Genomic DNA, 23,084 nt, shown 5'->3' with positions numbered 1-23,084 from the left:
GGAAGGAAGGAAGGAAGGAAGGAAGGAAGGAAGGAAGGAAGGAAGGAAGGCAAAGGAAAAGGAAGGAACTAAAAGTTGCTTGCTTTGTTTTCAAACAAAATCATCCAGTGTACTGTAGTAGTGATCCACATGAGCCATGGGCCCTGTCTTCACTCTGTCTTCACAAGGGATCTCCATCAGGTTTTCATGGCAAGTTTATTGTGACAACAACTGTTCATTCACTATCAACCTACTCTCTCCTTCATGAAGGGCAATGCCCATCTAGAATGAAGACTACTATTTCTAGACTCATCTGCCACCAGGTGTGGCTATGTGGTACAGAACTTGCACTTGGTATAAGTGCAAATGTCACGCAATGGTGTCCAGAACCTTCCTTTAGAGAATAACATGCCCAATGTTATTCCTTCCATATAGTCTCCTCATTTATATTGGATGATGGGTAAGGAATAGGAGTGGCCAAACTGGGGACTATAATTAACCAGAGTCCATGAAGGTTGTGAGGGTCTCAATTATTATATGGAAGACAAACTTCTATCTTGTATGAGGCCAACATATTTTGAGGTTTTCTGATACTTACAGCTAAATTAATCCTAGTAAGAAACATGCACTTGGAAGCCAGGAAAATCTTTTTAAAAGTTTTAAGGATAAGCCAGATTTGATAAAGATACATAGATGGCCATTACCTTCTTGATGAGAGGTATGACAATGTCAGAAAACTCCTGGAATCTGTCCTCTTTGGTGGCCTTTAAAATATCAGCTGCACAACTGATTGCTACAATCTTGTATTTGAGGTTCTCTTTGCAACATTCCTTCAAAACAGCTTGAAGAATTTCATTTATGCTGGGTTGACTGGGCACAGACTTTTCCAGCTCTGCACTACAGGATCCACACAAAAGCATCAGACCAGTTAATAAAGGCTGCCGCTTAAGCTTCAGTTTAAGAAATGGCATCTTCTTTCAAAGAACATTTACCTGCAAGCTGTCACCACACAGGCAATGGCTTTCAATAGTTCTTCCTGAAGGGTTGAAAGACGAGGGAATACTATTAAGCCCATACTTGTCATATTCTCCTTCTATGACCCTAATGACTTTAATATTCTTGGGAATATTAAATTGTGGCGACAAACATTATGATGATGCATCTTATCATTAATGTGCTTTACTGTTAAAGGCACATACACCAAAATTTATTCTGGTCCATGAATTATCGTCACCTCTATTATATAAAAGATTGAGAACTGCTCTGACCAAGGTCACATGGTAGGAATATCAAATCAGAATTACAACTGAACTTCCAGTCCAATACTATTCCCACAATACTGCACTGTTGACCACTTTATTAACTACAGTACAGCATTACATAGAGCCACAATATCATGTTCTCCATCAAATGCTCACTGTATGCAACTTCCTATAGCTCTTCTGTAAAAGACACTGTTTCTGGCCAAGTCTGTAGCCCATGCCTTCAATTTTAGCTGCTCAGGAGACAAAGATCAGAAGGACCAAGGTCTGAGGCCAGCCCAGGTAAAAAGTTAGTGAGATACCATCTCAGCAAAAGGAGCCAGTCCAGTGGTACACACTTTGCATCCCAGGTACGCAGGAAGTGTGAGTAAGAAGAGATCATTGCCCCACTAGCCTGGGCAAAACATAAAATACAAACTAGAAAAAAAAACGAAACTAAGCAAAAAGGACTGAAAGGACTGAAGCTTGCTTCAAGTGGTAGAGCACCAAGTCCTGAGTTCAAATGTCAGAAAGACATACACATACACAGAGCTGTTCCTAATTCAAACCTCAGATATGGGTATCTTCAGCTCCAGGATTAAAAACGGTTCTCTGACTTCTGTTTTAACTTCTCATATGGCCAATCCTGAACTGCTTATGAGGTCAACAGGTACAACAATCTAGTTTAAGAGGTTAACTTACAAGGCTGAAAATGGAAAATACATCAATCTCCAGGATTACTATGCATTATTCGAGGACATGAGTGTTACTCTTTGCAACGAAATATCATAATCAGGCAATGTCTACCCAGTCTCTCACTGGCTAGTAAATCTACTTTGCGAAAACAGTACACGGAAGTCACAGTAAACCAGATTCTTACATTTCCAGAAAATGAAAAACAAAGTCATATCCTTTAAGGATACCTTAAATGTAACTGGGCATGAATGGTTCCTTTACCTTTCCTGCCCATGTTCTCCCAGACAGGCCCTGCAGCAATGCACTCAGTATCATCCCCAGATATGGAGGCACAAGACTGCTGGTTTGTTTTGCAATGGACGCCATGGCGATTGCACCCTGGGCTTTCATTTTCCAGGACTGAGACTGTAAAGCCTTCTGGGTAATGGCAATCAACTCCGGCAGGTATAATCGAATGCCTCCAAAGGAACCTAGGTTAAAAAAAAAAAAGCAAATTTAAAATAAGTTCAAGCAACAGAAGATATATTAAATGATTTTTCTTTTATAAATCAGGGGCTTAAAGCAATGACTGTCAACTGTTCAAATGCCAAACTCTCTTAAAAAGAAACAATGAGAGATGTGGCTTCTTTTTGTAACAGCGGGACTTTATAATCTCGGATGCACTCCTAGGAGAGTGCCGTGCCAATGGTTATCATTCACTAATAAACGTCAAGGTGAAATGCTGAGAAACAGTGCTCTAAAATAATACTGTAAAGCAACATACAAACACTATAATACTCTTAACTAACACTAAGTTCCACTTTGTCTGGGTTGGGTTTATATTCGCTCACAAGGACAGCAATGACTTAAAACAGAAGACCTCTGAGTGTCAACCTTATAACCTCAGAAATTTGGATGGACTTAAAATTAAATGAGATGTCTGTTGTTAGAAGTCCTGGGAAAGTAACTCTTTTAGAGGAGATTGTGGAAAACATACTAAGTAAAAAATTCCAGGCTAGGTATAGTCGCTCATGTCTGTAAGCCTAGCAACGATGGAGACTGAGATCAGGAGGACCGCAGTTTGAGAACAGCCACGGCAAAAAGTTCACAAGACCCCATTCAACCAACAGAAGGGTGGGTACAGTGGTGTGTCATCGCAGCTACACAGTAACTTATAAAGAGAGGGTCATGGTCCACGCTAGTCTAGGCAAAAAGCCAAGACCTTACTTGAAAAACAGCAAAACCAAGAAGGGCTGGAGGTATGGCTCAAGCAAAAGAGTGCCTGCCTGACAAGCACAAGTCCCCAAGTTCAAATACCAGTACTACCAAATAAATATATAGAGATATATATATACATATCCAGCTGTGGTTTCTAAGAAACAGGCTTATTAACAGTTACTGTTTACTAACCAGGCACATTTTCCTGCCAAACTTCAGTCCATAAGTCACATTCTTCTTTTTCAGATTTCTCCTCATCAATTATTTCATGCATGCCTAGAAATGCTAAGGGCAGAACTTCTTTGGCATGGTTTTTCAATACATCAGGGCTGTATCGTCCAATTGCATGAATAGTCAAAGCACAAGAGGTCTTATAGATGGGTTCTGAAGAGAAAAAGAAACCAAAAGTTTTATAACACTATCTGGGCGAGGAGGGGAATTAATCTAAATAAACAACTGCTCAAAGCAAAACAAACACATAAATCTAGCAGAAATTTTCCTAGCAGTAAAATCTCTATGACTCCATTCAGGTTAACATCAAAATTACAAATGACATAAAATAGAAAAATGAACCTTCTTTCTCCATATACCAGCCATTAAGCTTCTGCAGCAGTTTTTCAGTACTGCTATCCCGTGAGGTCTGAAAAAGAAACAGTCTTAGTCATTCCTTTATAATTATCAAAGAGCTTATTTACCTAAAAAAGAAACTTGACTCACCCGGACTAAATGGCCCATAGCAAATGCACAGGATTTCTGAATCACGCTGTTCCGATCTGTCAGGCCACTAAGCAAAGCACTCATAAGTTTACCTATTAGAAATAAATTAGAAAATAGCTGATACTTGCTTAAGCACATTTTCTGCTATATTCCCCATATGCTATAGCAAAGAAATATCTATTACCCAGAAATATCTGATTTATACTCCATGGTGGTGGAGGTCTCTTAAATGTTATTATTTGTACTATATACTGTATGCTTCACTTTACTTGAGATGAAAATCACAAATTAACTTGTGTTTAGAATATTATGACAAAAGTTGTAATAATGAAAGGTAGGTACATAAAATTCAATAGGCCCTCCTAAGAGCCTATGGAAGAAGAGGAAAGTACTGAGGTGAGATTAGTTACTGACCTGGGGGAACATCTCAACTGTTAAGAGCACTTCATGAGGCCCTGCATTCAATCCTTACAACCACTAAAGTGGGAGAGGGGGTGGGCAGGCATGAGCAATAAATGGTAAACAAGTACCTTAACTTCCCAATACTACAGAAAGCAATAATCACTTTTAAGACAATGGAAACAGAAGACTGGGGGATAGGATCTGAAGGGAGGGAAAGCATATGGCTTCACAAACATATTTTTCACTATTCCATACATCAAAGAACAAACTGACCTGAGTAAGGTGTTATGTCCTGTGGGCACTGAGTGGTTAAAGACACAATGACACTGGCACAGCCTCCCTGCAGGGTTACAAAAGAAAGGCCTAAATCTAATAGTCACAATTGTTCTACCTAACAAACCCTTTGTTTTAGATAGCAAAGATTTAAAGATATGAAACACACATGAAGCCAAATGGCTCCTCCAGGATTCAATTTAGAAAAAGGAAAATTTATTCAAATTATGAATGCAGAGATTTTTTTTCTAAGTCCTCCAGCAGGAAGATGAGCAATCTTAAATATCATAAAGTTAAAAAATTGGTAAACTCTTCTGAGAGGGTAATGTAGAGTTATCACTAGATCTCTGCTATCATTCTCACTTCTAGAAATTTAATCAAAGGAAATGTATTTGGAGCCAAGTGCCAGTGGCTCATAACTGTAATCAGAGCTCCTTGGGAGTGTAAGATTTTCTGTTTGAGGCCAGCCCCAGAGAGAAAAGTTTTGGCCTCTTCTCAATGAAGAGCTAAACCTGGCAGCACAAAGCTGTTATTCTAGCTAAACAGGAAACCTATCCTAGGCAGACTGTGCTAGGGCAGGCACCCAGGCAGGAAGTGAAACTCTATCCCAAAAATAAATAGCAAAATTCACAGCTGAAGGTGAAGGTGTACTTCAGTGATAAGAGCACCTGCTTAGCAAACACACTGAACCAAGTTCAAACCCCAACACCAACAAAAACATAAGAAAGAAGTATCTTTGGTATATGCTCAAAGATAGTCACCACAGTGCTTTAAGACAAAAAGAAAAAAAGAGTGAGTTGTCCCTTGATACATTTTAAAAAGTGACATTATAGATATTACAATACACAGAGAGAAAAATACACTGGAAAGAAATGAACTATAACCATGACAATGACAATTTGCCTTGTGAAGGTTAAAACGTGTTTGGACTTTAAGTATCACTATTCCACAACACTGTGAAATTTATGTAATCACCTAATCTCAATTTTTAAAAAGAAAAAGGAGCTACAAATTGTTACAAAGTTAAAAAAAAGAATTATAAAGAACAGTTTTCTCTGCATGATAAAATAAGCACCTTTAACTTTCTCCTAATATATAAATGATAAAAGATTTAAATATGAACATTCATTTTGTCATGAGAAAGAAAAAAAGCAAATTATGGTTGTCTTAAAAATGACACAAAGGGCACTGGAGGCATGGCTCAAGTGGTAGAGCGTCAGCTATGAGTGAAAGCATCAGACACCAAGTTCAAGTCTCAGTCATAGACCAAAAAAAAAAAAAGGGACAAAGATGACATGGTGCACACCTGTAAAATCCCAGCATTCCCAAGGCAGAGGCAGGAGGAGGGAAAATTTAAGGCTGCATAGCAAGACCCTGCCTCAAAACTAATTAGGATCAAAATGGGGTGAATGATCCTTGGAAAATGTAAGCATTTTTTTCTATCCATACACCTGCTTGACCTCCCCTAGAAAAAATTCTAATAACAACATCAATCAATTCCTGACAACTAAGTGAGCACTTCCATTAACCCACAATAAAGGAGAGCCTAAGTGTATTTATACAGGAACCGGTGAACAGAAATGGCTCCACTAAAAAAGATCATATTTCCTGAGTTTTATTTCAAACTTACATTTTAAGTTATTAGTATAAATACAGAACAAAATGCTTAATATCTAATATTTTTATAGAAACATGTATTTCAAACACGATGGTTGTTGTACTTTTATTTCAAACATTAACAATGATTAGCACTCCTTCTTGTGAAAAATACACTGTCTTACCTTCGTTCCAAGACCTACACCACTTCTGATCAGTTCACATAACCTAGGAACTAGTTCACCCAACACTGAAACATCAAGGTATTGCAGGCACTGCAGAAAGAATAAATATAAAGGCAAACATTAGCAATACTTAAATCAGTATGACATTTTCAGTTACAACCTACCATGTCAAATATAAACTCACTGGATTTGACAGAAAAATATTGTTTTTATTTTGTTCTGATTTCAGAACAAAAACCATCCAACAACAAAGGATCTCTTTAGACATATTCCCCTTTATCAATCTGTTTAATATTAAAAAAAACAAGATTAAAACTGACTTGTGGTAGCCTACTGTAAACAATCCTTAATACCTCCATCTACAACTTACTGTTATAGTTTTTTCAAAATACATGAATATATTCTATTTTTCATAAATAAGTCCATATGATGTTTGCTAACTTTAAACTTGATTTTCCCCCAATAAATCAATTAATATATAATTTTAGATCAAATTTTGGTAATAGTCCTCAGTAGGTAGTGAAAAACATGCATTCCTCTTGTCCTATTCTGTGCCTATTTCAACAATTACTTGGCCAAATTTTTTTTATCTGCTTAGCAAAAAATTTCAATAGCGCACTAGTAGTTAACTACTACAGGATATGCCTGTAGCAGAGCTGACTTTGCCAAAACTTCTGGAACTTTAGAACTCAGAACTTCAAAGGCCACGTAGCTCTTTACATCAAATTCCTTCCTGTGCCTGAAACATCTCACCACCACTGGATTCCCTTTACTATCTTCTACTATGCTTTCTAAGCATATAGACCAGAAGATACATGATACATATTTACAGAGGAATCTCTTGTTTAATATGTTGTTCTTTCCTATAAGTGCAACTTGAACTAGATAATTCTAGTATTGAATTATTTAGGAATGTAGAAGAAAAAAATGTTAATAAATATGTACAACATTTTTTTGGTGCTAGCCCTGGCACTTGAACTCAGGGCCTAGGTACTGTCCTTGAGCTTCTTTGGCTCAAGAATAGCTCTCTACCACTTGAACCACAGTGCTTCTACTGGCATTTTCTAAGTAGTTTATTGGAGATAAGAGCCTCATGGACTTTCCTGCCCACACTGAACTGTGATCCTCAGGACTCAGCCTCCTAAGTAGCTAGGATTACAGGTGTGAGCCACCAGTAACCAGCTTGTACAACTTTTATGTACATGAAATATTTTAAAATACAAAGTATTTTATAAGGAAAAAGTGGAGTCACAGTAGTTCGCTGATGCATCTCTTCAGTCCAAAGTCCTGGAAGAATGAGTGCGAAATGAAGCACACAAACTCTATTGTTTTTAGCACTCACCATGTTGATTGTTTCCATCATAGGAGATGACTTGGCAGCACTTAGTCGAGCACTATCCATCGCAGCCTAAAGAATACAAATTCAAATCACTCAGGACAACTCAATTAATTATGAACCAGCCACATTAAGCTCCAACAAAAGTCTGATTTCCAAACTAAAGGAAGATAATCTGTGACAAAGCCAAACATAATACTAACTCTAATGTTTTTTCTTTATTTTCCTTTCAACTTACCTAGAGAGGTAGATTTTCACTAAAGCCCCAAAATACCTCCATTTCAGACAATAATCAGAAATTACCTGCAGTTAAGAACTGAACATAGTATTAGGGGGTGGGGAAGTGTTACTCAGTAGTAGAGCATATGCTTTTCAGTACGCAAGTGACCCTGGACTCAATCCTCACCACCAACAGGAGGAAAACAACATTTTTAATGAAAAGAAAGTAACATAGTATGAGTTCGAGCAAGTGAGCGAGCCTTCCTGAGCTTCAAGCTCTCCATCTAGCTAAAATGATAGACTAATTTCTATGGAAGATTGTTTTTAATTGTTTCAAAATACAAGAAAAAAAAACCATATACATTTAGTTCTTTAACTCCATAATGAGGCCTCCTGGATACAAGGGTGGTTTTTGGCAAAAACCATGCTGGATGAAAGGATAACATTATCTAGAGAAAATGAGAGGGGAAAAAAGCAAACAAGTGATTACCTAAACCTACAAAAGTTGGGGCAAAAGTGAGGTGCCTAATGTTAACCTACATTCTACAGAAACCTAGAAGGGGAAAAAGAGGAAAGAATGAGGAATGAAGAATACAGCCTTAAGTCAAAGACAAAATAAAATAAGCTATGAGAGTAACAAGGCAGATTAAAATCAAATGGTAATGTCTAAGAGAAAGCACATTACATATGACAGGGCTATCACAGTCCTAATAAAAAAAAATTTTTTTAAGGCATAGAATAGAAACAGAATGCACAGAAGAAAAAGAAATTGGTAAACACATATGAAAAGATAATGGACACCAAAAGTAAAAAAGAACAGAACCATAATGTTTTCACTTAGTGAAGTGATGCTATTTGTTGGTAAGGAGTAGAGAGAAAAAAAGATTTAACGTTTAAAGTTTAACCCTTAAAACATTTAACCTCCAAAAAAATTCAAAACCATATGACTATAGAATACTATATACATGCATGAAAAAAGAATGAAATATGCAAATACATATTCGTTATTGAATTAAAAAATTATTTGTTGTACAGTATTCATAGTGTAATTCTATTTTTTATCTTATTTTTAAATGAGTATTTTTGTTCGGTTTTGTAGCATTTCTACAATCATAAAAGTATTTGGAAAAATGAATAGGAAGCTACTGATACTGGAGATCCACTGGGAAGAACTTTCTTTCTGTATTTTAACTAACTTTGCTCAATAAATGTTTCATCTACCATTTTTAAAACATGACTTTGATCAAAGCAAAGCAGCCAAAATATATTTTAAAAGCAAAATAAGCCAGACATTGGTAGTTCACCCCTTTAATCCTAGCTATTCAGAAAGCTGAAATCTGAGAATTGTGGTTTGAAGCCAACCTGGGCAGGGAGTCCAGGCGACTCTTATCTCCAATTAACCACTGAAAAAACAGAAGTGGAGCTGTGGCTCAAAGAAGTAGAGTACTAGCATTGCGCAAAAGAGCTCAAGGTCAGCACCTAGGCCTTGAGTTTAAGCCCACAACTGACCAAAAAAAAAGCAGAATAATTTTGGCTATGCCGAAGTCTAGGCACAAATCCTTTTTACTTGCAAGGCAGGATGATGGTCCATGGAAGGACTCTAAAGGTGATTACATTAATGCATTTTTAAGATGGGGTTGTCTGTCTTCATCTGATTCTCAAAAACCATGAGGCAGATTCCTTATCACTTCTAGAAAAAGTACAGAACATTGCACACAGTAGGTCAAGAGAGGTGACTGTATTATTTGAGTTGTCTGAGGACACTGAAGGATTATCCAGGTGGACTTCTACCTTAACAGGCATCATCTTTCATGAACATTAGCATATATATACTTGTGCTATTTACTCACCTTTTCTTGATCTGTAGCCCGGAGACTCAAATAATTGAGAACTTGGGGCTCCAATACACTTAAGGACTCCAGCAGAGCAGGGATGAGTTTTGGTGCATGTGGTTTCAACATGGCTCCTGCACTTTTACTGATCTTCACAAGGGTATTAATGCTATAGACACACAGAACACAACTTCTAAATCCTTTTTACCACAATTAAGAAGCCTTATAATTCTAACCATGAGGACATTTTGCAATTTATTGCATTGAGACATACACTTATAGGTTTAGAGAACCTAAATCCTGGTAACTTGGAAGTAGAATGAGGGGAGTACTGGAGATCCAACCATGGCCTCAAGCTTAGTAGGAAATTGCTGTACCATTCAAGCTGGACCCCCAGTCCTTTTGCTTTTATTGTTTTTCAGATGAAGTGACATGCTTTTACCCAAGCTGGCCTTGAATCCCAGTCATCCTGTCTATTCTTCCCAAGCAAATGGGATTTTGAGTATGTACAACCACACCTGTATTCTCTGCTATTTCAACCATCTGTAATACATAGCCAAGCATTTTTTTATTTGTATCTCTCCTCTATACATCCAGGTACAATTATTCCCATGCCACTATATCTGAAATGATATTTTGTAACTAAATTTCAATATGTATAACCTAAGAAACAAAAACTATTATAATACCATTTCTATACTTTGAAAATACTAGTCGTTTTTTTTTTTAATCATCTAACATCCAACTCTCCCTGATTAATCACCAAATTTAAGAGCTGGCCTTCAATGCCAAGCATGGTGATGATACATGACTGTAAAACCAGAACTCAGGAGTCTGAGGCAGAAAAAATGAATTTGACGCCAGTGTGACTCAGAAACAAAAACAAAAAACGTTTGGTTTTGGCACAAGCCTATGACCCAGCACTTGGAAGGCTGAAGGTGGTGGATCAAGTATGAAACCAGCAAGATTAAGGTCAGCTCAGGCTATATAGAAAGACTATGTTTCAAAATACCCACACTTAAAACAGAGTTGACTTGTTGATATGAGGTTGTAAAGGTCATCCTTTGCACTTCACTGAATTTCTTGAACCTTTAAGTCCCCCCCTCCTCCCTTTTTCCGCATTTGTCCTCATTGATTATATTCTAGTTGTGTCATTTAACATGTTCCTCTGTCTCTTGTATAGAGGTATAGGTTCAATTCTTTAAAAAAAAATAAAAATAAAAAGGGAAGGGGCACACATTTACAATCCTAGTACTTGGGAGGTTTTCAAGGACAGCCTGGACTGCATAGGAAAATAGTCAAAAAAAAAAAAAGAAAAGAAAAGGGTGCCAGTGGCTCACATCTGTAATCTAAGCTACTCAGAAGGCTGAGGTCTTAGGATTGTGATTGAAAGCCAGCCTGGGAAGGAAAGACTGTGAGATTCTTATCTCTAATTAACCTATAAGAAATAAGTAGGAAATGGAGCTGTGGCTCAAGCAGTAGAACCCTATCAAAAAATATTGAGGGACAGTGCTCAGGCTCAGAGTTCAAGCTCCATATACACACACACACAAAAAGTGTGGTTGATCATAAAGTGGTTCCTCATCAGCCTTTTACCCAATGGACTTAGAAGTCATTGACCATCAGTATTGTAGATTACTGAGAGCAGCAATCTTCTAAGGAATAATAGAACACTGTGCTTGTCGGGGACAAGGGCAAATGACTAAAGAACATGACTGAAAATATCAGTCAAATTAAAATCTTTACAAGAATGTTACCTAGAAAATATTCTCACATAACAACTTCTCATAAATGGACTCTCTTCAATGGACTCTCTTCAATCTACTTCTCCATATTTTTTTGAGAATCTAACATTCAAAGAAACATGAATTTCACTAAATGGTTAGATCTGAGTAAATCCAATACATTCATTTCATCAACTGATCCACACCTGAGGGCTCGAACTTCTGTCACAGGACTCATCATTCCTTTGTCCAGAAGGCAAGGGAGGAGGACAGCGATGGTTCTCTGGCCCGCTGCTCCTTTGGCAGGGTCACACATTTTCACACAAACCTCACATACAAAGAGCATGATCATTAGTAAAAACTGGCCTCTCAACCACTCTTCTGACAAAGTGTTTTTCACTTCACTATCAGGAGAAGTGAATGTCTACTTTCTATGACACAATATGCTTCCACAGAGAAATGAGTACTGTTACTGAGTCCTAGGACTGCTGATAACAAAATATAAAACTTAGGGTTGCATTTTACTCTCTAAAGTTTGATTTTCTGATTTATGTAATAAGGAACAAGAGGTAAAGATGAAGTGAGAATAACATGGAGTGAAAGAAATATGTAATAAGAGAAGACAAACGTCAAATGATGCAGGTGAGTGATGTGTCCTTTCAGATCAAGTGAAAGTTATACCTTATGTGAGGACACACAGAAAGTTCACCATTTAAAGAGACCACAGGTATGCTGTGTTAAAGACACTAATATTCCAGTTCACAGCACCCACTCTCTCAGTCATTTTAAGAGCATTGAGCTCTAACATGAATATAATCACCTGGCAACTCAATATCATCTCATGGTGAAAAAAATAAAGCATTGTCAAGATTCTATAGAACACTTGCCCAACTCGATACCCACTATAATTTGAGAGTTCTCACCTTGCTCAGAGTTTTCAGTGCTAATTCTGCTGCTTTGCGTACAGACTCCTAAAAATGAGAAAAATCTGGCATTATATAACTTAGAAGGTTCATTCTCTTCTACCCTGAAATGTGCAATTAACTACCTCAGGCTTACAGAGAATAGCAAAAAAAAAAAAAAAACTTCTTTCAACATCAGACTATATTACATATACATATGTATGTGTATTCATGTGTGTACATACATATATATATACATATATTTTTCATTAGGCTCTTTTCCTATCAAAAACATATTACCATGCTGTATTACTATTTCTTATGACCTTAATAGCTATAAATATACAGCTATGAAGCATAAATCAGAAACAAATGTATTATAAAAGTAAATATATAAAGATCTGTGTAATCATTCTGAAAGACTTAACATTTCTAATGAATAAACCACCACCAACAACAACAGAAGACAAGCCAGAAGTAATTTTAACGAATATGAAAATATCTAAAATTTAAAATGCCCAGTGCTATAATTTGGATCTTATTTGTCCCTCAGAAGTCCATGCGCTAAAGGCTCTAGAGGAACCTATGTGAGATAGGGCCAGGGGAGACCTTTAGGTCACTGGAGTATGCCAAAGAAGGTGACTGCAGGATCTTTCCTCCATCTCTTTGCTTCCTAGTCTGGAGCAAAGTGGTTTTGCTCCACCACAGGTTCCTATGTGATGTGTTGCCTTGCCACAGCCTAATCAATGGGATGGGACCAATCAATCACATACCTGAACCTACAAAACTATATGATATCTATAGATACAGACTGTATCTCTATAGATGTAAGAGATATAGATCTATAGAGATATTGATTTATATCTATATCTATAGAGATATCTATATAGATAGAGATAGAGACAGAGATAGATCTATAGAATCATATAGATAAGAGTATATATATATATATATATATATATATATATATATATCTTTATATGTTATCTCAGGGATTTCATTACAGTGAAATGAGCTAACATTAAAAAATTTAAGAGAAATATTTCATTAATCACATTATTTGGCAATGACTAGCTGAATTTATGAAACTGATCCACAGTAGAGTTATGAATTACTTCAGAACAATTACTTATCTCTAATCCAAGTGTCATAAGAGCTCAACAGAAAGAAATTTTCAGCTGTAGCCTAATTTTTTTTTTCTTTTAAATCAACTCAGTGTAGATTTAAGATGCTCAACCTCTGTAACTTGACAGGCATCTCAGTGGTAAAATTTGGGGAAGATACTGAGGTTTCTTAAAATTTGTTTGACTATAAGAATCCTGAATTATATACCTTATTTTTAAAATGCATTTTAAGCTATTCTTTAAATAAATGCAGATCCTTTCTACAATACCTTGATATCATCTTGCACTCTAAAAAGGGTTTCCCAAATTTCTGGAAGTTTATCAATGATGTCATCTAAGGGTCTTCCTCTCAATAAGTCATTCAAAGCTAAACAGCTGCAAATAAAAAAGATTGATTTCAAATAAAGAAAGCTCTATATTTTGCTATGACAAATTGACATCAATTTGTCAATTGACCTAATCCACTCACCCCAAGAGGGTCATGCCTATTTTCTCTTAACACCTCAAATAGACCCCATATATATGGCATATGCAATCATCAAGAGTTTGTTACAGCTGGGCACTGGTGGCTCACACCTGTAATCCTAGCGACTCTAGAGGCTGAGATCTAAGGTTCAAAGCTCAAAGCCAGACCAGGCAGGAAAGTCTGTGAGTCTGTGAAATGGCACTGTAGCTCACAGTGGCACAGCGCTAGTCTTGAGCTCAGGGACAGCACCCAAGCCCCAAGTTCAAGCCCCACAACCAACAAAAAAAAATATGTTTCTCACAACTTCAATACAATCTCAGTTTGCCCTCAAGGGCTAGAACACTGCCAAGCACATGAGAGGGAATGAACGAATATAAACTGCATACATAAATAAGTGCCCTATGCAGTCACCATTGAAGTATGTAAATATGTCATGATATCTATCAATAAACAAATGAACTTCAGCTACCTTAATTTCATGCTTATATAAATTCAAGAAAATTACTAACCTTTAAATCGTCTAATTTAAATAGTTGATGAAAACTTTCTAATCCAACAAGAAATATTTTTAGTAGTTTTAACTTAATTTTTCTAAAATGAAGTAAAATTTTATAAATTCAAACAAAAAAATTCATCTATTTAACTCATATTTCAAAATGGTACCTGGATTCTCGAACTCTCCACATATTGCTGGTAAGGTTCTTAATTAAATCTTGAAGAATTTCCTTCAAATATTTATCCACCTAATGAAAGCAAAAAGATAAAACTGAAAATATAAAATTCATCAACAACCAAATTATTTGCCAATCAACTGTACTGACTTCTATTCTGTTCTGAACAGTATAAGTGAGCCTTTCTAGGTCTCAAAGACTACAAATCTCTCCTGTTTTGGTTGCTGGATGCTGGTATAGTATTCACTCAAGAAGACAAATCTGATTCTCCTGATTTCTGAATTCATGAGAATAAAGTCCAATCACCTGGATTTGGTTACAATGCCTGCTATAATTCATGTAGCCCAAAGGTTTCTTTCTCTATCTCACCTCTACATCCTGGCACATAATACCTCGCTCCTGGCTTGGCTGTGTGAACAGAAAGGAAAATAGAGGACGCTGATTGCTTTCTTAGTCCTGTTCTGGTCATGTTAACTTTATGATATCTTGAAACAATAGCCAAGTGAACATGTCAAGAAGGCTGTTAGGTGGCTTATGCCTGTTATCTTAGTTACTCAGAAGGCTGAAATCTGAGGATCATGGTTCAAAGCCAGACAAGACAGGAAAGTCCATGAGACTCTTATCTCTAATTAACCACCAGAAAACTGGAATTGGCACTGTGGCTCAAGTGGTAGAGTGCTAGCCTTGAGCAAAAGAGCTCGGGGACAGTGCCCTGAGTTCAAGCCCCATGACTGACAAAAAGAAGGCAGTTACATATGTAAGTCTGGAGTGCATGTTTCATCAGTAGTACAGGACTCAGAACAAAAACAATTACAATAAAGACAGTGTTTGTATGCCCTGGAATTGATATTGTGAAAACAGGTACACAGAGACAAACCCTGAGAAACAGTAATACTGAAAACTGCAACAGATGACAGAGGAAAAAGATTTATAGTAACTGCCTGCTTCCTGTCTGTCTCCCTAACTAAGAAAATTCCTTAAAAGTATAACTATGCATGACTTCTCCATGATATCCATACATAATACCTATTGGAATATAGCATTTCACATACATAAATATCTGCTACTCCTTGAGCCATCCACTTGGTAGACATTTAGATTGCTTCCATTTTTTAGATTTCTATGTATGTTGACATCAGTAACTTTGATGTTTTGAAAGAAAGCTTATTTATTAAAGCAAACAAATATGCAAAGTAGAAATAAAGATGAGCACTGCATTAAAATGCTTTTGAATGATTACAGACAAGCTACAGTGTTGTCCTAACACCCCAGGGGTTCACAAATACTTGCCATTGTTTTGTCAGTAACCAATGCATTCCAGATACTTGTCATAGCTTGTCGAATACTAAGGTTGGGATCAAACTGATAACGATAAAGACGAGGAACTAGTTGAGGCAGAAAAGGAGCCAGCTGTTCTCCAGCTCTTGTAGCAATTATGTTAAAACCAAAAGCAGCACCCTAAAAATGAATAGGATGGTCAAATAACTCAAACATATCTTTTCTAGTAAAATGTTAACATATTAAGTACATGAAGACCATAAATGTCTCCCTCCCAAACTAGTCCCTAAATACAGCTTCACACTACAGTAGCTAGGCAATGGTTTGGTTCTCAGGGATAGTCATTTTAGAGAATATACTATATATCAACTGGCACTATCTTTTAATATAGCAGACTTAGTTTTGGATGGGAGAAGAAAAAAAAAAAACAAACAGAAACTGTCCAGTCAGGAGCCCTTGCTGAGCATTTGTGAGATCCTGGGCTAACCCCAATACAACAATATAGACAAAACTGTCCTGCAAGAGCAATTTACCTTCCTTGAGTTCCACATTGCATGATGGTTGGCCAAATTCATAAATTTATACACCAGATCTGGCTGACTAAGATCACTTGCCAGAGAACATAGTTCTTTATACGTAGAAAGCCCCTGGCTGGGAAACAAAAGAAGTATGTTATACTAATACAGCCTAATACAGATGACAACATCTATATCACCATTTAAAAATTCTATTTTCGGCTGGGCACCAGTGGCTCACGCCTAGGAGACTACGATCTGAGGATTGAGGTTCAAAGCCAGCCCAGGCCAGGAAAATCCATGGAAGTCTACAATTCACAACCAGAAAACTGGAAGTGGCCCTGTGGCTCAAGTGGGAGAACACTTGCTTTGAGCTGATGAGCTCAGGAGCACTGCCCAAGCCCAGAGTTCAAGCCCCATGACAGGCCAAAAAAAAAAGTTCTATTTTCAATTCTATTTCTAATATCTCATCAGAGGAAGACAGAACTCTAGGTTGAGAAGAATGTAAGAAGTTACCTTCTTATCAATGATTTCAATACTTATCATTTATCAATGATTTCAAGACTTCTACACTGCTGCTGGTAAATAACCTAAGTGTACCTGTGTTTCCCATGGCAGTGGATCTCTTGTCACATTCTAAGGCAAATAGATAATTCTTCAGTATGTTAGAAAAACTTCTCTCATAATGATAATGTTCAAAGACAACATTCATCTTCCCTCAGTGTTTTCTAAGTCAGACTACCCTACATCTAATTAATATTCCTCTGAACAAACAGCATTTGCTACCCCCCTAAAAAACTATTTGCTACTTCATCAAAACAAAAATAAAGCAAAGCAAAATTTAAAACCAAAACCAAACAAACAGAAAACCCTCGAAAAAGAGTCTACCAGAGAGTAAGTGAAATGAAAACTTCTGATGTGAAACCCATGAGCTACAGGAGAACAAACAGCCTGGAAAGTCTACAGCAAAACAGCAAGATTTATCTGACAATCTTAAAGGAAAAGTAATAATAGAACCATGCTGAAATAAAGATAAAATAAAGGAGGTAAAGCTCTAGGAAGTTAAAATTAGTGTACCAAATTAGTGCACTCTATGACACTGAGTTCCCCATTAAAAACTAGGTACAGGGAATGACAAGCTAGCTCCTTGATCAGACTCAGGAGCTCGCAGCTCTCACCCTAGCCAGATTCAGCTTTCAGCCTGAGATCACAGCTTACCACAGAACAATCCAGTATCAACGACTACTCATGAAGGGATTATAAAGGTATATGAAGGGAATATAAAGGCCCAGGCCCTGTGCTTTAAAGCAAGACAACTCTGAAAGGCCATGCCAACCCAGCTCAGAGCTCTTCAAGGGTTCAGTATTTGAACCCCTCCCTCTATCCTGCTTGCTTGCTGGCCCTAAAGAGGCTCCCCAATAAACTTCCTATATACAACTCTCTATCACAGATTTTGTTTCCCAGAAAATCCAACCTAAGATAATAGGCTTTTCCCATACAAGTCTTTTTCTACCAAAAGAACTTTCCTTGAGAGCAAAAACCAACTTTATAATTATCCTATTTACCCAACTGCTTAAAAATAAATTTAAATAGCTACACTAATTGATCAATGGATCTGGAATACTTACCCATCAGGTGTTTTGCCAAGGCCTCCTCCTTGAAATACCACTGTCTCTCCAGAAACTTCATGTTTAGCTCTAAACCAAAACAACAAGAATTTAAATTAACTTCAAATTTCATATACTAGCATTAAACACATGGGTATATTTATAAGCTAACAATAATTTTATCTACTGCATGGATGATTTTTTAAAAAGTAAGCTGTTCTTTTTCATTAGCCTGGAATTTTGTAAAACCAAGTGCAGACTGAAAAAATTAATACATATTAAAAGCATCCCAAATAAAATTATAATAAATTAGGCGTGAACACATATGAAAAGCTAGCCTTCCAACAAAGAAAGCAACATAAATAGAAAGCAATTTCAAGGCTCATCCAACATGTTTCACAAATCAGATTATATATGCTACACAAGCTGTTTTTTTTCACATCTTAGTTTTTATTTATCCATCAACAACTACAGCATTTCTTTTTTTTTTGGGGTCCGGTCATGGGGCCTGAACTCTGGGCCTGGGTGGGCGCTGTCCCTGAGCTCTTCAGCTTAAAGCTAGCGCTACCCCTTGAGCCACAGTGCCACTTACAGCTTTTTTCTTTTTGCTTATGTGGTGCTGAGGAATCAAACCCAGGGCCTCATGCATACAAGGCAAGTGCTCTACCACTGAGCTACCTTCCCAGCCCTAGCATTTCTCTTAAGTTAATGTTTTAAATGTCCCAGGACCATTTGACTTTGAAACCTTGACCAACTGGCAGCTTATAAAAAGTACACATTGGGCCTGGCAAGTTGGCTCATGCTTCACATGCATGAGGCCCTGAGTTCAATTCCTCAGCACCACAAAAGCAGAAAAAATCCGAAAGTGGTACTGTGGCTCAAGTGGTAGGGCCCCCACGACCAACAAAGAAAAAAAAGTATACATTCGATAGCTGGGTGCTGGTGGCTCACGCCTGTAATCCTAGCTACTCAGGAGGCTGAGATCTGAGGATCACAGTTCAAAGCCAGCCTGGGCAGAAAAGTCCGTGAGACTCTTATCTCCAATAAACCACTAGAAAAAAGGCGCTATGGCTCAAGTGGTAGAGTGCTCTCCTGGAGCTGAAGAGCTGAGGGAAAGCACCCACGCCCAGAGTTCAAGCCCCATGACTGACCAGAAAAAAAAAAAAAAGTATACACTGGAATAACTACATGGTGTAACAACTACTGACTGAAAATTTAGAAAAGGTTTAACAAATAATAAATAGCAAGCAGACTTTTCCTCCTTCTATACTGTCTCTATATGTGCACATAACTTGTCTATTTATGTAACTCTGAAATTTTCAAATTTGCCATACCTTTTGCCAGTCATGAGTGTCTCTACAAGTGTAGATACCAACTCCTGTTGATCCTGCTCGTTTCCTAGTTCATAAACCAACCCAAGGCCTTTTGAGGCAACGTCTTGGCTAAGTTCTACAGAAAAGTCAGACAAAATTTTGTTATTAAAAAAAAAAATCGTTTCTTGGCCATGAAGTCAATTTTTAAACTAGTTAAATGTAATCCCAAACTATATCAAGGCAAAGAATGAGAATTCAATCATTTTGCCTATTTTGCTAACATTTACTATGTCATCTTAGTAGGAATGACAGCACATATTATTGTAAATGAGAATTACCTTCAGAGAAGGTCCATCACAAACCAAGACAACAGTGGGACTTGTATAGAGCTACTACATAGTGCATTGTGACAAAATATTGGCGTAATTTATACACAACATACCTAAAACAGCCTCACAGAATTTCAGTAACCTACATCTTATTTTGTAAACATCAAAAGTCAATGAAAACCACATGTGTTTTTGTTTTTGTTTTTTTTGGTCGGTCATGGCCTGAACTCTGGGCCTGGGTGCTGTCCCTTGGCTCTTCAGCTCAAGGCTAGCGCTCTACCACTTAAGCCACAACGTCACTTCGTTTTTTCTGCTTATGTGGTACTAAGGAATCGAACCCAGGGCCTCATGCATGCGAAGCAAGCACTCTACCACTGAGCCACCTTTCCAGCCAAAACTACATGTTTTTCAAAAGCCACTATTACATGTCTAATCCAATCATTCTAGCTTCAATCAGAGAGAAAAAGCAATCAGAAGGCAATTACTTAGGAGTGGTAATAATATTATCCAAGGGTCCAGCTCCATTTTTTTTTTCGGTCAGTCACGGAGCTTGAACTCAGGGCCTGGACACTCATTGTCCCCAAGCTCTTTTGCTCAAAGTTAGTGGTCTACCACTTTGAGCCACTTGTTCATTTCCAGTTTTCTGATGGTTAACTGGAGAGGAGTCTCATAGACTTTTCAGCCTGGGCTGGCTTTGAACCAGGATCCTTAGATCTCAGCCTCGGAGTAGCTAGGATTATAGGTGTGAGCCACCAGTACAAGGGTCAGCCCCATTTTTTAATGTAAAGCTAAAGAACATGTTCTAATTTATAAATTTGGAATTTAAGTGTCCTGCACTATAACTAGAATTTTTTATTTTCAGCCACTAACAATTTAATACTAATAAAGTGCTTATTTATTAATTTTTTTGTTTTTGGACCACCACTCCAGGATGATACTTCTTGCTTTAATTTTATACCTCAGAAAGGTTTTTTGTGGTTGCTTATTAACCCATACTTTTCAAAGTTTAAAATACAAGTTCAATGAGGTTTACATGTCAAATATTTATGAACCTACCATCATTTTCTGACAGAACTGAAACAAATGCACTTTGAATTTCTTTAAGATGAGACTGAGAAAAGAAAAAGAACATTAGAACATTGAGAATCTTTAGAAATCCTAGTTGTTGTTTTTTTAAGAGTGTAGCTAATGCGTGAAAGTTAGATAATGTGTGGAAGAAACTGATTAAGAATAATGAAGTAACTTTTTATTGTGGTGCCAGTACTAGGGCTTAACTCAGGAACAACATATTCTCTTTTAGCTTTGTTGCTCAATGTGGACACTCTACCATATTTGACCCACACCTCCAATTCTGGCTTTTTTCTCCAAGTTAACTGAAGGTAAAAGTCTCATAGACTTTCTTGCCCAGTTTGGCAATCCTTAGATCTCAGCTTCCTGAGTAGCTAGGATTACAGATGTGAGCCACCAGCACCCAGGTAGGGAGAAACATTTTGAATACTGCTGTACCTTAGAACTACTGAATTAAACTGGGGGTAGTCAAATAAAAGAGATTCCTGCATTACAGTCAATAAAAGAGATTCCTCCATTACAAGTCAATACATAGGAAAGTTTGGCATAGATGTTGGATGTTATGAAAATACTGCACAAAATTTAGTCTCACAGAAAAAATTAATTACTTTCTTAGAAAAACAAAACTCTACTTTGGAAACTAAGAATTTTGTGCATTAAGCACATTAGATTGTAAAGTCTTATGAGAGTAACCATAACTCTGCTGTGCCACATTTTCATGGGTATTCAAATTACCTGAAGCTGTCCCCTTATAGGTAGCCTACTGCATGCAATCTAACTTTTACCCCAATCTGAGACTCCTCCATCCTTAGCTTCTGACATTACACATTCAAGTTTAGATCATCTTCCTTCCAGTATTTACCATGCCATCACCCTTCGTTCCTTCATGTATATCTAATTTAAAAATTTCACTACTGGTTAATGGCCCTTTCATACACTTTCCTTTCCACTGTTCATTTATAAATACTGTGATTCCTAGCAGAGTTGATCATACATTCGGTCTGACTCACCTTCACTTCTTTATGGGTACTTAGCTTCCTTACAAGGGAAAGGAGCCAGATGCAGGATGCTTGCCTTACATGTGGGTTAGGGCTGATGATGTGTTTATTTAATATAATATCCAATACCCATGGGACCACATCATTCACTTTGGCACCTGGGAAAAGGTTAAAAATTAACAATACATAATTAAACTACTAAATACAGTTTCCTGAGAAAATTAAAGCAACAATCATTCAGTATAATAGTACTATCACTCATTAAAATCCAAACAACCAAAATGTAGTTGCTGAAGAAATTAGTAATTATTCACTTTAAAACCTAGCATAAGAAGGAAGATGATGGATTAAAGACAATGATTAACTTTCCTGAGTCTCCAAGAATCTGAAAATCAGGCATGTGACTGTAGAGAACAGTATGGTAGTATAGGAAAGAGAGAGGGCAACAGTAAGCAGATAATGGGTAAAATCCAGAAATACTGAACTTTAGATTTATAAGACAAACAAGGAATCCTAACAGAGCACAAAGCAAAACTTGAGGCAAAGGAGACAAGCACCTCTTACACTACAGAGCTGCAAACAAGAGAGAAAGAGAAAACCGTGGGGAAAATCGCTCTACACAAAATAAAATATAAGACAAAGATCTGCATAGTATACAACAAGCAGATGCCAAAAGGGTCCACTGGCCTATCTACTTCCTAGTTTGTTCACTGGTATGGTAGAGTAGCATCATCTTAGAGGCCTTACAGTCAAACATCTCAGATGGGAAAAGCAAAAGAACCTCATTTTTATATGTCAAAAACCAAAGGCCTCTTCCATGCCACCTAAGAACCAGTGTGGACTCAGGAAAGGAATTGTGACAATACATGTTCATGAACATATATCTACCTAAGTGGGGAGAACGGAGCTTTACCACAGAGGGAAGCCAGTGTGAAGGCAGTGACAAGAGCTTCAGCCCAAACTCTAGTCAGAAGAGATCACATGTGTGTGAACATGAATGGTATTCTAGGACAGAAGTATAAACCCAAAGCACACAGGTTCAATCAGAGACCTGTGTCCTGCCCAGCCAGCAAAAACTGCTTTGGTTTGATGGCTTTGTATACTCCCAGAGGATTAGAAAAATTAAGGCTCAGAAGCTGGGAATAGTTTGAGGATAGCCTTAACCCAGTAGGAAAGACAGGCTACGAGACAGACTAGGGTTCAGACTATATACAGCACCTCATCTAACTTGTTTGGACTTCAGGGAGAAAAGCAGCTGTCCCCATACAGTGTAAACTGTTAAAGACAAGAATGGAAGGATCCATACTACTCTCAGAAATAGTGAGACCTTCCCAGCCTCCCCAGTAAACAAAGGAGGGTAAACAAAGGAGGAGGCTGCAATGCTTGGTAAGAAATGTACGCATTATCCTGCCCATG

General features: G+C 37.4%; 1 protein-coding gene across 1 annotated transcript in view; it reads right to left on the bottom strand.

Annotated features, from left to right (window-relative positions):
* Positions 1–23,084, bottom strand: part of Kiaa0368 (KIAA0368 ortholog) — a 133,165-nt gene that overhangs the window by 7,579 nt on the left and 102,502 nt on the right. Inside the window, exons 26-45 of the mRNA XM_013023224.1 lie at positions 21,681–21,826; positions 20,659–20,713; positions 19,295–19,409; positions 17,982–18,050; positions 16,372–16,489; positions 15,851–16,018; positions 14,553–14,632; positions 13,693–13,798; positions 12,321–12,368; positions 11,604–11,725; positions 9,692–9,842; positions 7,629–7,694; positions 6,287–6,376; positions 4,506–4,572; positions 3,831–3,922; positions 3,687–3,753; positions 3,306–3,497; positions 2,178–2,386; positions 972–1,015; positions 684–876 (exon numbers count right to left, since the gene is read on the bottom strand). Of these exons, the coding sequence (XP_012878678.1) occupies positions 684–876; positions 972–1,015; positions 2,178–2,386; positions 3,306–3,497; positions 3,687–3,753; positions 3,831–3,922; positions 4,506–4,572; positions 6,287–6,376; positions 7,629–7,694; positions 9,692–9,842; positions 11,604–11,725; positions 12,321–12,368; positions 13,693–13,798; positions 14,553–14,632; positions 15,851–16,018; positions 16,372–16,489; positions 17,982–18,050; positions 19,295–19,409; positions 20,659–20,713; positions 21,681–21,826 (2,198 nt within the window). The remainder of the gene's footprint in view (positions 1–683; positions 877–971; positions 1,016–2,177; positions 2,387–3,305; positions 3,498–3,686; positions 3,754–3,830; positions 3,923–4,505; positions 4,573–6,286; positions 6,377–7,628; positions 7,695–9,691; positions 9,843–11,603; positions 11,726–12,320; positions 12,369–13,692; positions 13,799–14,552; positions 14,633–15,850; positions 16,019–16,371; positions 16,490–17,981; positions 18,051–19,294; positions 19,410–20,658; positions 20,714–21,680; positions 21,827–23,084) is intronic.

This window comes from Dipodomys ordii, unplaced genomic scaffold, assembly GCF_000151885.1.
Source record: "Dipodomys ordii isolate 6190 unplaced genomic scaffold, Dord_2.0 Scaffold67, whole genome shotgun sequence".
Classification (NCBI taxonomy): Eukaryota; Metazoa; Chordata; class Mammalia; order Rodentia; family Heteromyidae; genus Dipodomys; species Dipodomys ordii.
This window is presented reverse-complemented; position numbering and strand designations above follow the sequence as displayed.